A 17,642-nucleotide genomic window follows, 5' to 3' on the forward strand; every position below is an offset into this window, starting at 1 on the left:
AGCACTGCTACCATAGAGGGTCTTTAATATATAATGCTGAACTCTGACATTTTTGCTGCAATGGCATAGAAACCAAACAAAAWAAAAAATCCCTTCTTTGTTTTTGGATCCAAACCAGTCTCTAACTACAGAGAATATATTTAGAAATGTATCTTTGATTTGAACCCCCTAATCGTGTGAAGGTTCTGATGTTCAAGGGCCTGGTTTTATCCAATTTACAAATCCATGCCCACACACAAAACACATAAATAGTGATCGATTGATTCTTCCTTAATTGCAATAGCATTACAGTGTTAGTTACTGGGAAGCATCTCTGAAGATTTAAAGTTTTGTCTGGAGAGTGTGACACTGTCATCTGTTTATTGAAGCTATATGCAGGTCAAGAATGCTTGTCAAGTCACATAAAGCAGAGCTTTTTTATTGATAGCTTATTTCTAGAATTCGATATTTTTATGTTTTTCCACTTACTGCCCAAGAGAGGCAAACACCCTGTGAGTCATTTTGCAGCAGCTGTCACTCATTATCAAAAGAGAGGTCACACTAAGGTCGCACCAGCATCAGCAGCACTGGCATCAGGACTTGCACTGTTGAACCACTGCTTATTCTAAATCCTTGACGCCATTTTTCTATGCATTGTAATATATATATAGTAAGGAAAAAGGATGAAAAAGAGTTCTTCTCCACTTGTGGAAAGTCACAAACATAGATAAGCTCGACTTGATAACTTGGATTCTACTGTAAACTCTATGGTGAAATTGAAAAAGAGGAAGACAAGCTAAATGCCTTGACATCGGCACAGCTCAGGAATCAACCTTTACCCAAATAAAAACGCTAGTTTTAGCTAAATTATGTTGGCAACTTAGGCTGAGCACATGGTACTCTTTAAACTCCTGTTGGTTTTGCAAGAAGGAGAAACTAAAGATTTAGATTAAATCACAACATCCAAACCTGAATTCAAAAGGGGATTTGCACACCATGGCTTGCAAGACTGAAACAGGGTCTTTTATTGCACGTGGCAACATTTAGTATAATATTACACTATTATCCTTCACTATTGCCAAGAGTAACAATTAAAGTATGGTTTTTCATAGATAAGCTACTCTGATCAGATTGAGTTCCTTAAGGAATTGTATCATAATTTTGTTGATAACAAGATTCATGTTTCTTCCACAGCATGTTCTTAAGAAGGGAAGGAGTGGAAGTTTGGGGTTTTACAACTAAAGCAAACAGTCAGAAAAAACAATCTACCTTTCTTCAGTGCACACTAGTGGAGAAAGAGGAAATGAGAATAAAGAGAAAGACAGTCTTGCCCCTTTAGAAATAAGAACTGAAAGGGTGAAAACCARCAAAAACCTGAAAAAACCTTTCACTCAACAAAGGGTCAGCAAGAGCTGGTAGTTAAAAGTGGGTCAGCATGCCATTTCAGAAGGCTGTTTTGCTGGTCTGCATGGCAACCCTCTTCCTTGCCATAGTTCCTGGCAGTGCTTTGCCATTGCAGAACACACAGAAGGAGCTCACAGAGGTCATTACTGGTTTTAAGATCTCCTTTTTTTACTGCCTTACATTTGTACAAAGGAAGATTAATTCATGAAAAACACTTAAGCCAGCTAGTGATTTGCTAAAGTGGTGCTTGYTATTTGTTTAATTTTCTGGCACATAAACAGTGCTCATTAAATTAATGTCAATAGAATTTACTCAGGAATGAGCAATAATTTTTACTTCGTGGAGGGTTTTTTATTGTTTTCTTGTCAGACAGCATGCATCTTTTCTCAGGAACTTGTTATTTTATAGTCTCAAAAAGCAAGACTTGAATACTCATGTTAGGATATTCTCTGCTTAGTCAGTTGTACATATAGTTTATCAACAGAGGAGTTTTTTAATAATGAAAGTCGTTAATTAGCTGATTTAAAAAAAAATACATGAGAGCATCTATTTTTGTGAAGATACCAAAACTGCTGATCTGTTTCTGCTGTGGCAGATTGGATGCAAATCCTTGTTCTGTCAGCTGTTTAGTCAACATGGGGGCATGCAAGTGCATTCATAAAAAGGAAACTGCATTAATACTGACTTGTCTCTGAGTTGAAAGGTACAGAATGAAACACTGGAGTTTTAAGAGCAATAATCAAGTCATACAAATAGTTCATTGTCTGTAAGTGAAGCTCCACATGCTGTCAAATACTCTTTGGAGAAAAAGCCCATTCATAGGGAGGAATACTACTAATTTGCCATTTTTAGAGAACATACTTCTCTCTTCCTGGCTGTAAAGCATAGACAGTAACACTTCACTACAGTGAAATAAAATGCTCCTGAAAGATAAGAGAAAATGAAATCAAAACTCTACCCACTTTTTTCCATTTCAGGCCATTCCTATGCCCAGATGAGATATTCTTCCTACAGAAACCAAGTTTTTTCAGTTGCCAAGAAGTAATACCCTCTTTATATAATACACTTACAAAATGCATCCCTTTAGGTTATTTAAAGTATCTGTTGCTTCCGTTGAAGAGTGACCACTGAAAAGGATTAGTAATTTAATATTTTAGAGCCTTTTAATATTATTACTTAATCACAATATTTAATAAAACTGTGGTTATATTGGTTGTGAGCAGAGCATTAGAAGTCTGTGAATAAGAAATTAGTCTTTCTATGTTACTATTTAGGARACCTAGACTGGACAGATTTAAGTTGTGGTAAACAGTTGCTGGGCAGGAATTCAGAAATAAGCAAGAATATCTTTACAACATACGCATTTCAGAGAAGACAAACTATTCGTARACACCCCACTGCATGTTTTCAATAACTTTAAGATGTAAATAAATTTTAAGTTGTATTTTAAAAGCATTTTCAGAAGCTGGCATAAGACTTCTGGAAATCAGCAAGCATTTGTAAATAGTTGTGTCAAACAATCAAAGCTGTTCATATATCAAAAGACCTTCCAGTCTTACAGATACTTTCTGATATTTTCACATACTACTGGCAGCCAGTATCAACTTCTGTCCACCCCTAATGCTCATACATGCAGTGGATGGAACAAATGAAACCAGAGCTTTGAGTTTGGCTGTTGTAATGTCCCTGCTTTCTTTAGTTGTCAGTAAGACCAAGCACAAGAAATTGGATTGGTCTGTGTAGGAGTGAGAAAGACCATATCCTGGGCAAGCTAGACTAGTGATTTTTTTATGCTTGAAATATTAAAGGGTGACCAGCCTGGCTGAACAGGAAATTTTGGCTAGAACTCAGGAGAAAAAAAAGAGAGTTTATCATCTTAGGGAGACTGCTGGCAGGATACTCAAGAGAAGTACAAGGCTCTCATGGTTTTTTGCAGTGAGAAGACTGAAAAGGCCAAAGCCCAACTGGAACACCATTTGGCAGTAAAAGGCAATAAAAATGTTTCTAGAAATACGTTAACAAGAGAAGAGTTAAGGGTAGTCTCCATCTTTTATTGGATACMGGAGGAAATACAATGACAAAGGATAGGGATAAGGATGAGGTAGTTAATACCTTTTTTTGCCTCACTCTCAAATAATAAGACCCATTGTTGTCTGGGTACCTGAGCTGGAAGATGGGAACAGGAAAAAGAATGAAACCTCCATAATCCAACAGGAAATGGTCAGTGACCTGCCGCACCACTTAGACAACACACAAGTCTGTGTGGTCAGCTGGGACCAGAGAGGTCCTGGTTAACTGGAAGTTAACAAATGTGATGCCCATCTACAAGAAKGGTCAGAAGAAGCATCTGAGGSACTGCAGACCTGTCAGTCTGACCTCTGTGCCAGGGGAGGTCATGGACCAGATCATCTTGAGTGCTGTCGTGTGACACGTACAGAGCAGTCTTTGATAGTGTTTCCCACCGCATCCTCTAGGAGAAACTGGCTGCTCATGGCTCATATGGGTACACAGTTCACTGGATTAAAAAATGGCTGGATTGCCAAGCCCAGAGAATGGTGATGAATTGAGTTAAATTCAGCTGGTGGCCAGCAGATATTCCTCAGGACTGAGTACTGGGGCCAGTTCTGTTTAATATCTTTATCAATAACCTGGACAAGGAGATCAAGTGCACCCTTGTTCAGTTTGTAGATGGCACCCAGTTGGATGGGAGTGTGAATCAGCTGGATGGAAGGAAGGCTCTGCAGAGGGATCTGGGCAGGTTGGGTCAATGGGCCAGTTTGTGAAGTGCAACAAGGTGGCATTCTGGATCCTGCACTCTGGTCACAAGATTCCTGTGCAGTGCTACCGGCTGGGGAAGGAGTAGCTGGAAAGACATAAAAGAGCCTGGGATGCTGGTCAGCATTAACAGAGTCTGAGCATGAGCCTGTAGTTGCCCAGGTGGCCAAGAAGGCCCATGGCATCCTGGTTTAAATCAGAATTAGCATGGCAGGCAGGACAAGGGCAGTCATTATTTCCCTGTACTCTGCACTGGTGAGGCTGCATGTCGAGTCTTGTGTTAAGTTTTGGAGCCCTCACAATAAGAAAAGCATTGAGGTGCTGGAGCATGTCCAGAAAAGGGCAACAGGGCTGTTGAGGCTGATGAGGAACTGTTGAGGGAGCCTGGAGAAGAGGACACTAAGGAACTTCTTTCTCTGCCTGAAAGGAGCAGGTGAGCTTGTAGCAAGGTGAGACTTGGTCTCCTCACAAGTCGTAAGACAAGGGGAGTTGTGACAGGTGAGGATTAGATTGGAAATTAGGGAAAAATTCTTCTATTGTCAAGCGTTGGAACAGACTGCCCAGCAAGTGGTGGAATCACCATGTTTTTAAATCATCATCTTTTGTTTAAAAAGTGTATAGATCCAGCATTTGGGGACATGGTGTAGTAGTTGACTTAGCTGTGTAAGGTTAGTGGTTGGACTTGCTCATAAGGATTTTTTCCAGCCTAAATGATTCTATGGTTCTAAGTAGGCAGGTGACAACAAGAGCTCTGATACAGCAAACATATTCTTGGAAAAGGCAGTCTAACTGTATACATGACTGTCTTCAACAGATTGGTGGATGAAAAGTCTGGGAGAGATGTTGTCCTTGCTTTAGGTAGGCATTAGGCTTCTGTTAGCTGAACTGGTTAGATTAATAGGAACTTTTTGCATTATAGCTTCTGATTGGAAGTCGTTTGAAGTCAGGCAGCATTTAGTTTAGCACTAGGAAAGGAGAGAAGTAAACGAATTATAGTTACTAGCTAGTCTAACAGTGGCTGGAAGTGTCTGATAGAGCTGATAGAACATGTATGATTGGAAAGGTCTGTGTCCTCAATAATCTCATCACATTTAAATACTGCATGACTCACAGGTCAATATCATAACCTTTATAGGTGCTTTGTACAGAAATCATTGCTGCAGGTACAGAAGATATCTATRGTGACGTCTGGAAATTAAGACAGCTGTAAAACCAGGCATGTTTTTAGCAGCAAGTCTGAAATTGCTGTCTTTTTACTGGATGGTCACTGTGACCTTTCCAGGTGATTTGTTTTTCCTTCTCACACACAGCAGTTCAATTCCTGGCTATAAAGTTTTCTTTAACTTAATATTAAAATTGCATTAGAAAATTTTCGGTGCTTGGTATGTTAAACCCTAACAAATTGCCAGGTAACTGAACTCAGCTAGCCTTGAGTAAGGACTGAAATATCTCTTTGGGTTTTGGGGCAGGGAGTTGCCAAATACCTTGAACTGTGCAGCCTAGATCATGGTTATTGGATTTTTTTTTTCTGCCTGACTAAACTGAGGTTATAGACAATGTTGTTTTCAGTAGAAAGACATATAAGGTAAGGAATTTGTCTGTATAGTTTTAGAAATGGGTATATACAAAGTAGGAGAGGGAATCTTTCAKAGAAGCCAGGCAAGCATCTTTAGTTTTCCCGCCTCAAATTCTTCATTATCAAAGCTTCTCATTTACTTTTTGGTCTGCAGCACTGCTTTCTGTTGTCTCTGAAAAGCAAGGACTGAAGCTGCAAATGTAAAACAGAATTTAAGCAGAAGCTTCAATCCTGTATCAAGGATACATAAAGGAAAATGGATGGACATTCCATCATGATTTTGTCTTAAAGTTGATTGCTTTCATGAGGTCATATATTGTAAGTCAAACTTACACRTGTTTCAAAATGTACATGAAATTACTCTAAAGCAGGAGTAACACCAGGCAAAAGGCATTATTAGGCTTTAATGTTCTGCTATAATAGCGCTCAGAATTGTCACCAAAGACCATGATTAGCATAGCAGGCAAAGAATTTAAATTAGGGCCTCAGCTCAGCAACTGAGATAACTTCATGTTTGTTTGTCTTAAGTATAAAGCCATACACCATTGCTATGCTCTGCAGCTCCAAACATTGCTAAATTCCAAACATTGCTAAGTGGACTGACAGGTTTAAAAGGATGCACRCCATGAGAGTGATAACCTTTGACATTATTTCCTTCTAACAAGCTCAACTCAGACCTTTATGAAAACTCTGCTAAGTATGGGGGGGCAGGGAGGAAGTGGAGGTTTAAAAGTCTTTCCCTATGGAGTCATAACCACAATAGTCAGCCACTTACTGTGAAATGTAAATTTGTATTTTGCAATATTAAGATAAAAGAACCAGGATCAATGTATTTTAAAAATTACTTCTGATAATAATAAATAAATAAAGTAATAATAAATTACTTATAAACTGATAATAATAAATTACTTATAAACTGAGCCCAAGGCTTTAATTACAGACATTGAACACTGAAGTGTTTCTTTTTAAAGAAAGCTTTATGCATTTGTGTGATCTCTTCATATGCTAATTGTCAATGCAGCATACTTTTGAGACTGTAAGCAAATATCTAGCCATACATCCAAAGCAACATCTTTTGGATGSGGTAGGTCTGTCTGTTTAAAAAAAACAGCAAGCACTTGCCTTTGTGAACCAAAGCTCTCCATTGCTGTTGCATTGCTATAATGCCTTTCAGTAGTTACAAAACTGGCAGTAATTTTATTATCAGAGTGTATCCACTTTAATGAAACTAGGATTCAGGCCATTTAGGAAGCAGATCACGCTATCTACAATGTAGTATTTTAACACTTAATATATCCTGTCAGGATGTAGAAATTCTTGTGATAATAGGGAAAGATAAGGGTCTACATAGGTCAACTCAGTTCAGTTAGATGACTGAAGTTATTTATAACAGTATCCCTTTTTCCCTACAGAAAAATCAGCTTTTGAGGATTCCCTTTTAAGTCAGGTGATGCAGAACTTGATCCACAATATCTTTTACTGACACTACTTGATAGCTATCTCTATAGACTTGGCCTACTGTTTAAGTTCCTTTTGCCTCAGGTTACTATATCTACTGCATGGCTCTACAGGCATACTGTGAAATTAATTAACTTAGTTAATTAATAATTTCTCTAGTTTGCAATGAGGTATTTAGTTCTAAAAATCAGCATCATTATTATTAAACATATTGCAGAACACTTTTTGTGATTTACTGCATGTTTGTGTATCCTTTTTCTGCTGAAATCCGCTGCAGCTGTATGCTCAGTCAGAAATGGGTTTGAGTGTAAATATCCTTCTGGAGCTTCAGCATTTCAGAACACACAGAGCCTTGTGTGGGACAGAACTAGAATGATGCCATGTGTCTCATACATCTGACAGCAAAGAAATACTATCTTTGTGTCTCCTGCTAAAAATCTATCAGGATTTCTACTTACAGTGCCTTTAATTCACCTGTCATAATCTGTTGAGATGAAGCCAAGCCCAGACACTCTCACCAGAAGGTGTTTTTATTGTTTGATAGAATGACATTACATTTGTCCACTTTTGAGCTATCAGGCAATCCTAAATGTACCACTTAGGGTGAATTTGTTCATAACAGAGGAGATGGGTACATCTTTTTACTAGGCATTCCACCATGCAGTTACAAAATACCTATTCTCGTTTAAAGAAAAGTTGCAAATGACCATGTTTTCCAGTGGATCTTGCTGCTTTTCCTGAAAAAATAAAAAACAACAAACCCACCAAAAAATGCGAACAACAACAACAAAAAAAAAAAGCCACACAGAAAAACCCCACCAAAATTCAGCTTAAAAAATTACAGCTTCTGTCACTGTAGATGCTCCTTGTATGACTTTATTTCAGCAAAGTTTTTTTCTCTCTTCTAAATACATACTACATATAATCCTCAGATTTATTCAATTCACATAAGCTGTCACATTTCRAGTGATACAAATTAACTTCGGAAGAGACTTTATGATTTACAGCCAAATGCTGCTGCARAGAAGTCTTAGAACCCTGCTGCAGATTTTTTATAGCAATAACCAGTCAGAGGTAGTCAGGTTTTCTGTTTCTATCACAGCTCTGCTGCTTCAGAAGCAGAGAAGTAAGYCAGTCTTCCTGGTCACTCTGCTGAGGCTTTCAGCAAAGCTCGCTGATGTTTAATCTGACTCTAGGTAAAACATCTGCATATTCAGGGCAGTCTGTGTGTGTTCTGAGGACTGCATTAACCTGGTTAATTAATTCCTAAATATGCTGTGAGAAGTAAATCAGGAGCTATGGGCATGGGAGAACTCGTTATGGTTGTGCTCAGTACACATGGATGCTCAGTTTTGACTGCAGCCCCACTGAATCCCAAGGCTGGCAAGCTCTGCCTGGAGGCTGCTAACACTCTTGAGAGGGGGGAACTGTTTGGATGGCACATGCTGTTGCTGCTAGTAAAGCCTGAGTCATAGCCCAAAAGTGAATTTTCCTTTTAGTGCCTTTTGTCAACCAATGTCCATTTAATAACCATGTGAGATTTAAATTTCTGCAACAGATAAATACTGCCAGGATGTAAAGGCAGATGGAATCTTGGCTTTATTTTCTCAGTGTTTTAAGATGGTGTATTCTACAGCTATTTTTTAAATTATTGCAAAGCCTCATAGCAGGTGATGCAGTGTTAGTGTTGCATACAAGCTACTCCCAAAGGTACACTGACTACTGGAAGTTCAGTTTCTACTAGCTATCCTGCTAGTCGTTCTGGGCAGTCTGTATTTTAATTTATTACTTAATAGGAGCTTTTTGGCAGAAAGAAAAAACGTTAAACCCAGAGGCCTCTTCTCTTTTGTCAAATCTATTATCAGGTAAACCCATGGTTAGTATATTACTGAAGAAATTATTTGTGTTAATGCAAAAATCAGAAATTGACATGGACATAACTGAAGCTCAATAAAAGCAATTTTAGCACCTTTCTGATTACAAAAATGTTCAAAGGCCTGAAGCATCTCTCCTGTGAAGAAACACAGGAAGGGGTGGGGTTGTTGAGCCTGAAGAAGAGAAGGCTCCAGGCAGACTTCGTTGCGGCTTTTCAATATACAAAGGGGTGCTTAGAGGAAAGGTGGAAAGAGACTTTTATAAAGGTCAGTAGTGACAAGACACACAGCAGTGGTTTTAAATTGCACAAGGATAGATTTAGACTGGACATAGTGAAAGTCATTTTTGCATGAGGTGCTTGTTAACAACCATGGTTTTACAAGAAGGAAGATGATGCCTGACAAATTTGATGGCCTTCTATGATGGACCTATCTAGGATTGGTGGATAGGGGTAGAATGACAGACATCATCTACCTGGACTTGAGCAAAGTGTTTGACAGTTGTACTCAGCATCCTGGTCTTCAGATTGAATATCTAAATGGTCACACACAAAGAGTTGTGGTCAACAGCTCAGTGTCCTCATGGAGTTGTGACGAGTGATGTCCCTCAGCTGTYGGTACTGGACCCATACTGTTCAACATCTTTGTTGGTGACATGGACAGTGGAATCAAGTGCACCCTCCAAATTTGCTGAGAATGCCAAGCAGAGTGGTGCAGTGGACATGGTGGAGGGAAGSGATGCCATCCAGAGAGACCTTAACAGGTTTGAGAGGTTGGTCTGTGTGAACATCAGGGATTTCAACAAAGTGCAAGGTCTTACACCTGAATTGTGGCAATTCAAGATGCACCCACAGGTTGGGCATAGAAGTGACTGAGAGCAGCCTGTGCAGATGAAAAAAACTCAACATGGGCCAGCAGTGTGCTCTTGCTGCCAAGCGAGCCAAGCCAATCCTGGGCTGTGTCAAAAGGAACGTGGCCAGCAGGTCAAAGAAGGTGATTCTGCCCCACTCTCTGTTCTGAAGAGATCTACCTGGAGTGCTACAGACAGTCCTCAACATAAGAAGGCCATGGAGCTGTTGGAGCAAGTCCAGAAGAGGGCCAAAAAGTTGGTAACAGGACTGGACCACCTCCCCTACAAAGACAGGCTGAGCAAGTTGGGACTATTCAGCCTGGAGAAGAGAAGGTTCTGTGGAGACCTCATAGAAACCTTCCAGTATCTGAGAAGGGCCTACTGGGAAGCTGGAGAGGGACTTTTTATCAGGAACTGTAGTGATAGGAYGAGGAATAAGTGGTACAAACTGAAAAAGGGGAAACTTAGGTTACGTATTAGGAAGAAATTCTTTACTGTGAGGGCAAGGATACTGATGAGATGCTGGAACAGGTTGCTGAGGGATGCTGTGGGTCCCCAACCCTGGCAGTGTTCAAAACCAGCTTGGATAAAGCCTTGAGCAACCTGTTATAGTGGGAGATGTCCCTGCCCATGGCAGCAAGGGGATGGGACTAGTTGATTTTTAAGGTCCTTTCCAATCCCTTCACATTCTATGGTCCTGTGATTCTATTAATTGAATGGTGAGGCACTGGAACAGGTTGCCCAGAGGAGCTGTGGATGCCTCACCCCTGGAAGCGTCTGAAGGCCAGGCTGGACAGGGCTTTCAGCAGCCTGGTGTAGTGGGAGGTGTCCCTGCTTATGGCAGGGAGGTCAGAGTAGATGATCTTTAAGTGTCTCTTCCAATCCAAATAATTTTGTGTTTCTACAGTTCTGTGATACAGAGGCCCTTGAAATTCTCATTCTGCATCTTTGTAGCTGCCACTTTTAGGACAAATCTATTGGGCAACTTCTCTGTTTTTCACAGCCTTTTCTAGCGTGGTGGTAAGTGTAAGAACTCAATCTTCCCTCATCCATACCGAATCTTTAAAAATTCCTGGATTTCAGGGAATTCTTTGGGGAGGAAAGACTTAGTTTGCTGTTTCACTTGGTTTTAAGTACAAAAATAGAGGGATTGTTCTGTGTGAAATACAAAAAATAAAAATAATGTGCTTAATTTGAAAACCATGAGGGAGTTGGTTTCATGTTCTTGCACACTTGTGTTACTGGCTTGTAAAGCTGTTATGTGTTTCAGAAATCACACTCAGTTACCACAGATTACTGGTCATAAAATGACATGAAATAGGAAAATGGCTGAAACAAGATGAATTGTTATTCAAGATCAGTGTTCTGTTAGATAGCACATAACAAAACAAAATAGTTTAAGCCATGTCATCATAACATTTCTCCCCTTTTTGTCCCTTAATTCTTATTTTTCCGTGTGGAAACATTTCAATATACAAAGCAAATGACAAAAAAGGTGTAATTGTTAAAACTTTGTAGAATTAATCCATTCTATTTACAATTAAAATGTCAAAGATTGGTGTAGGTAAGTTGAAGACATTTATGGGATGCTCACATATTCTCAAGAGGCTCACATAGTCTAAACCTGATAAGCAAAATTTAAGAAAACCATAATATTAATGGGCATTTTAGGCTTCTGTTCTGTTAATCCCTTTTTGGATGAAGATCCTATAGTAGCATAAATGAACAGGTCATAATAGTTCATATATGAAACAGATTGATCTAGTTGAGGAAGCTTCATGTTCCTAATTTGCCGCACTGAAATTATTAGCATTTCTCTCCTTCTGACTTAGCATTTGATGTGTGTATACAAAATATTTGTATTTCAAATGCTGCCTTCACAGTATATAAAATACTATATATAAAGTCCAAAAATATAGTAGAGAGAAAATGTTATGTGAGGCATTTGTCAGATGAGTAAAATAGCAAGGAAGGCTTAGCATCTAAGTTACTGGTGAAACATCTTGATGACAGGCAGTGAACCTGCAGCCTAACAAATCAAGTTTAGCTGCACTGGAAATGCTACGTTTTCAGTGTCTGGGCCCAATTTTTCTGAAATCTGCATGATTCTCTGTCATGATTTATCGACACTAGCTATTCATATTTTTCATAGTAAAGTCAAATGGGATATACATTCTGACTTTGGATTTGGGGGTAGCTTTGCATACTCTTTGTATGTAAATGAGAAAGTTATTGATTTTTCAGTAGCAATTCCGGACAAAAACGAGAAGATTATGAAAAGGCTGGGGAGGTCTCTCCAGCAGCTGAGAGAGCCTTGTTTTCATGGTGCACTAATGAAGGAATTGCACCTGGAATAAATAAATGGACTTTAACCCTGGAAAATGTTGATTTTTTTTTAATGATAAGAAGATTAAACTCATTAAAATGAGCTAGAACTCATTTACTTTGTGTTGTGGGAGGCAAGCTTTTCTCTGAAAAATGCCCTGCATCTGTGTGTGCTTGTGATTTTGCCAAAATGTAGATGATCAATTAACACTGCTGTCTGAGTGGGGAGAATTCAAGACAGTTCTACCAATGGGTGCCTTGTTCACAAGGAGACYACATTTTCCAGCCCTTCAGCTGAATAAGAGCAACAGTCTACACCTTAGCCACCAGCTTGCATTGTACCAACCTCATATTCGTATTTTGTCTGGGAAAGACAAGTACCTGTTTAAAAGCAGCCCAATACTCCTTCTGACATGCTTAATGATTCCTAGCAGCAGCTGAGCCAGTAGCAATTCACAGCAGTGATAATGGAGAGCACATAAGTGGATAGGTGCAAGGTCTGGAGGCATTTTGCACTTGCAGTTAGCTTATCTCACTCTGCAGTCATCATAACCTTTCAGATAGTGCTTTTGATTAATTTGGGTTAGYAAAGTCAACTCAGTACCTTTTGCATACAAATCAGTGGCAGTTCTGTGTGTTTCCCAGAAGACGTTTATAGTTCCATGTAGCCCATCAGGTAATTTTTAACCTTTGAGAGAGGCACCTTGGCATATAGTTCGCAGGAGTACTAGGATGTGCACAGATGAAGGGGCACAATCTGAAGGTAGTAGAGAAAAAAAAATCTGTTCTCTTCTTCTCTAAGACACTACTTTAACTTTCTGATTCTTTCCTAAATTGCTATAATTCAGTCCCTGAAAATTATGGGCCTCTGCTGGTCCCTTCAGCTGCTAATCAACCTACTGGATCAAGGGCTTTGAATTGCAAATGTTTTGTACATCTAAATGTGAGTCCACATGGGAGGATTTAAGAGCACCCCTGTCTGTCAGGAAGTTATTTCAATGGGAAGGCTTTTCAAGGAGAAAAAGTATTTCTATTTTAAGTGTGGAAAAAATAGACCATCAGGTACAGAACTTCTCGCTACACTGCTGTTCTCATGCCACAGATATTAAGCACTGAATCATGGACAATTAAGACAACCACACTACCATGGTAATTTTTTCTCCTGGATGAAAATTCTGTCTTTTGAGTAATTGTTAGTCTACGAGGGATAGAAAGTTCACTTTGTAGATTCTATTTGTGTTTTTAATGTGCATACTAGGGAAAAAAATTCTAGGGGTGAATAGCTTAAAAGTCACTTACATTTCCATTTGAAGGTCACTGCCTTTATTTCTGGTTAAGAAAATGTGTGGTGAGGAGGATTTTGGCTCTGAGCTCTGTATGTGAACACACAGCATTTCAAAACTGGACATTTTGAGCTCTAATTGAATATAAGTTGCTAACTGTCAGGAATTTAAAATGCATTTTCCATGGGTTAGCTGAAAAAAAATTTCCATTCATGAAAATTTATTCCCCTGCTCATTGAATGTACTATGGAGACCACATGGGTTGACTCTTGTTCCACCCACTGATCTTCAGAGCAGACAGAAGGATTATTAATTAAAATTTTAGTGTAAGAACAGACAATGTCTTTGCAGATAAATATGCACTCATTCTCAGAAGCAGTGTTTCCAGGATGACATCTACAACTAAGGAGATCTCCATCACAGGAATCTTCTTCACATTGAAAGAAGTTTCTTGATCTAAGCTTTCCTTGTYTTTCTTCTGTCTGCCTCCACCCACATGTAAAAATATCTCCCTATCCAGTTGTTATTTGAATACATAAAAGATCGTGCAGAAGGCTGAAGGAAGCCTGAACTTAGTTATTTTAATATATTGTAATAGTGTTTCATTTTGGAAAATCATGCTTGCCTCATTTGGCAGAGGAGCTGCATGTCATTGTCTCCTAAGGAACATTTCCATGCTGTGTGCACTTTGGTTTGGGGCTCAAGGGGAAGGAGATGGGAAAAAACCAGTCCATTACACAGTCCCTACACCTTTCTGTATGTTTTCATTGAAGAATCCTTTTCAGCTGGCAGTTTCAGACAGTATTAGATACCCCATATTTAGAAGATGATATGCCAAAGCACTTGATGCTTTGTACTGTATTTGTTTGAGATGGTTGGGGTTTTTTTCAGATGGAATCCTTTCAATTTTGYTTTTGTAATAAGTAGAGATTGTTTTCACAAACCCTCTGCAAAGTGCAGTTGGAAGGACTTACACCATGCTTTGTTGCATTGCTGGTTAAAATAACACATTTTTTCTGTRGGTTTCCTGGTAGCGTTGCCTGTGGTAGCAAGCAAAACTGAGTTATTAATATTTGCTCTAAACTCCTCCCTGTGCAAGCTTTTTACTTTCACCTTCTGCTGTCAGAGCTTCCTCAAAAGCACCCATTTGTCACAACAGAGCATCGTGGCTAGCAGCTCTGCCAATTCTTCAAAATCCTTTTGCAAGTTTTTGTTTTGATTGGAACAGCAACCAAAAACACACAGCTTGTTCCATAAGTGCTTTTCATCCTCATCATGCAGACAGCTTTAGGGAGATGATGGATCTATCTGGCTGGTTGGCCAATGGCAGCCATACTGTATACAGGAACAGGAGAGCGTCCACATGCTACATATGCTTAGGGAAGTTCAGAGAATACAGCAGTTACAAAATGGCCTATTCCTTCTTAAATTTATTGTCTCAGTTACCTTCCATGAATATACACGTGTTTGGTATTTGAGTAATGGAAGTTACCTTCCTCTCATTTATTATGCTTGGCCCCTTGTCACAGCTCAATTGAGGCACGTGGACAAAGGGCAGTCAGAGGCAATTTTACTCCCTGGCATTCTGCAGTATTCTTGGTAGAGCAATGTAGGTAGTGCCTCATGCCACTTCTGTAACAAAACAGTGAACAGATTTGTTGAACAAATTAAACAGTCATTATTGCACCTGGCAGTGATATTTTTGAGCTTTGAGCAAAAGTGAAGTAAAAAGAAGTAACTGCTGTTAGATGTGGTACTCTGGAATTAGTCTATGATGAAAACCAAGGGTTTATGCTATAACTGTATCCATTCTGTTTGTGCATTGCAGTGAGCCACCTTTATGGATTTGGACTGATGGATGCTGAAGCAATGGTGACAGAAGCAGAGAAGTGGACAACGGTGCCCGCACAGCATGTGTGTGTGGAGAACACAGATCGACAAATCAAGTAATACCTGCTACCAAAACTCTTGCTGGCACAAACTTATGCAAAGAAGATGGGTATAATTTACCCCTCCCTTGTATTGTGTATAATAGATCMTTTTTAAAGCTGTACCAGGGATCTCTGTCACATTTACAGATGTCAAGCCATTTGCATGTAAACGTTGATCCCAGTAGTGCATGGAAAAAGACCCTAGTTTAAAAAAGTGAAGAAAGTGAAGGTGTAGAACAGGAGAGAGTGGGTAATGATGGACTTTGATATAGGTGATGCACCACAGAAAAATGTTCGGTTGAATGTGTTTTGGTGAGCTTTGTAAGAAGAGTACAGACTTAGCAGTCCAGGATGTAACAAGAAAATATGCTTGCCATACTGTATGAYATTGTCTCTCTCAAATAGTCTTAGTCTGGTTCAAAAGCCAAGACTAAACCACTTTTCACTTGCTAAGATAGGGTCTCTATAGAACCAGGCTTAGGACGAAAATTCTGTTATGTGCACTCTAAGGATGTAAAGACAGCATAAGGCACACTCCCAAAGCATTGAGATTGTTGTTTGATAACTATATTTGACAGGCTTGATCTGAAACTGGTAGTCTGAAAGGATATCATGCCAGTTTTGAACCATCTGAGTCAATGTCTCTTGGTACAGTGAACATGTAATACATGCTGTTACATAAGCAAGAACTAGCTACGCCAGGCATTTCCTGGGGTTTAGCAACCAGCTGTGATCCCATGACAATCTCAGCAATTCTCAGCTGGCCACTAATCCGCAATAATGCTTTGTCCCAAAGGCTTACTCCAGTTTTACCTTTGTGTATGTGCTTAACAGAAACCCAGGCAGTTGCTATTAGCCATTAGCTGTGGTAAAATAATTACGCTGTGATTGTGTTTTCAGCTAGCAAGTATGTGTTAAAGCTAATAATTATAGGCTCAGTTGTCCAGCACTGTCATTCTCTACTAAGCAAAAATGATGTTGTTGCGTATTTTACACAAAAAGGAAGAAATGCTGATGTTGTTTGCTATGCTTCTATTATAGAACAATACGACCTGACAGCATTGTCCGTTCAATTTACAAAGCCACTGGTTGTTCAGATAATCCTAACCACCATGTGATCTACTTGGAGCATGTTGTTGTGCGTATCACTATTACTCACCCTCGACGTGGAGACTTGGCAATTTACCTAACCTCTCCTTCTGGAACTAGGTCACAGCTGTTGGCCAACAGGTATAGTATGACAATACAGTTTCACAGTCAGTCAGCATGCTGAGCCTGCATTGAGATGTTAGTGTCAGCAAAGAGCAGTCAAGTCATTAGAGCAGGATTGCTAGAAGACACTGGCTAATTATTTTTTCTGAGAGAGATGGGCAGAGCGAAATACAAATGAACTAAAAGTGACAATCTCAGTAGAAGAGTAGTGTTAAAACTGTTGAACTCCAAAACAAAGATTAGTCTATTTCAGTAGTCTTGTGTGGCTCACAATTTGTTAGATAGCTGGAAAATGTGAAGAAATAGTAAAAGGCTCAGTGTATTGCCACTTATTTTTCATTTTTCTCCTTTCCTATCTTTATTTTTCAATAGCAATGCAAATCAGAATCATGTATCTTTACTAGTATTTTTTAAGCCCCTGATGTTACCTGTTTCCATATSCTTTATTTCAAACTAAACATGATCAATGAAAAGTTCATAGTAGTACAACACTGAGAAGTAGCACTAGCACTTGAATTGAAGGGTTCATTTATAAATTGTGAATTAAAGTTTTTGAAGTTAKCTATTGCCTTCATTGCCTTCAAAAATTTTTAGAATTAGCCATCCCTGCAGTAATGGATGCTTGCTTTCAAATATCCAGCCAATTTAACAACAACTAACAAGAAAGGTCAATCTTCTTTTCTCATTCTGTCACCTCTATGTTATGTTTTTGGGGAATCTGTCACAGTGCATCAAATTGTCTATTTTTCCTCCACTAAACTCAGACAAGTTTTCTTTTTGTCCAGTGTATAATTTCTAACATTAGTGCAATTTATGTCCTTGGTAAGTGTAGTGATTCCTTAGCAAACTGGAAGAATCCTCAATTATGTTTCTCTTTCTCTSGTCTACTAGAAGGAATTTTCTTTGAAGAAAACACTGGCAGTCTTCCCCAAGTAAATCTCCCTAAATCCATGGTCAAGAACACCACCTCTTACC

The 17,642-nt window shown here is 39.2% G+C and overlaps 1 protein-coding gene across 2 annotated transcripts in view; it reads left to right on the forward strand.

The window, feature by feature from the left end:
- Nucleotides 1–17,642, forward strand: part of PCSK5 (proprotein convertase subtilisin/kexin type 5) — a 220,019-nt gene that overhangs the window by 130,299 nt on the left and 72,078 nt on the right. For both annotated transcript variants that reach the window (XM_057372770.1, XM_057372778.1), the window contains exons 11-12: nt 15,353–15,470; nt 16,497–16,685. In XM_057372770.1, coding sequence (XP_057228753.1) covers nt 15,353–15,470; nt 16,497–16,685 — 307 coding nt within the window. The remainder of the gene's footprint in view (nt 1–15,352; nt 15,471–16,496; nt 16,686–17,642) is intronic.

This window comes from Malurus melanocephalus, unplaced genomic scaffold, assembly GCF_030028575.1.
Source record: "Malurus melanocephalus ecotype Western Australia unplaced genomic scaffold, MMel_1.1 scaffold_7, whole genome shotgun sequence".
NCBI lineage: Eukaryota > Metazoa > Chordata > Aves > Passeriformes > Maluridae > Malurus > Malurus melanocephalus.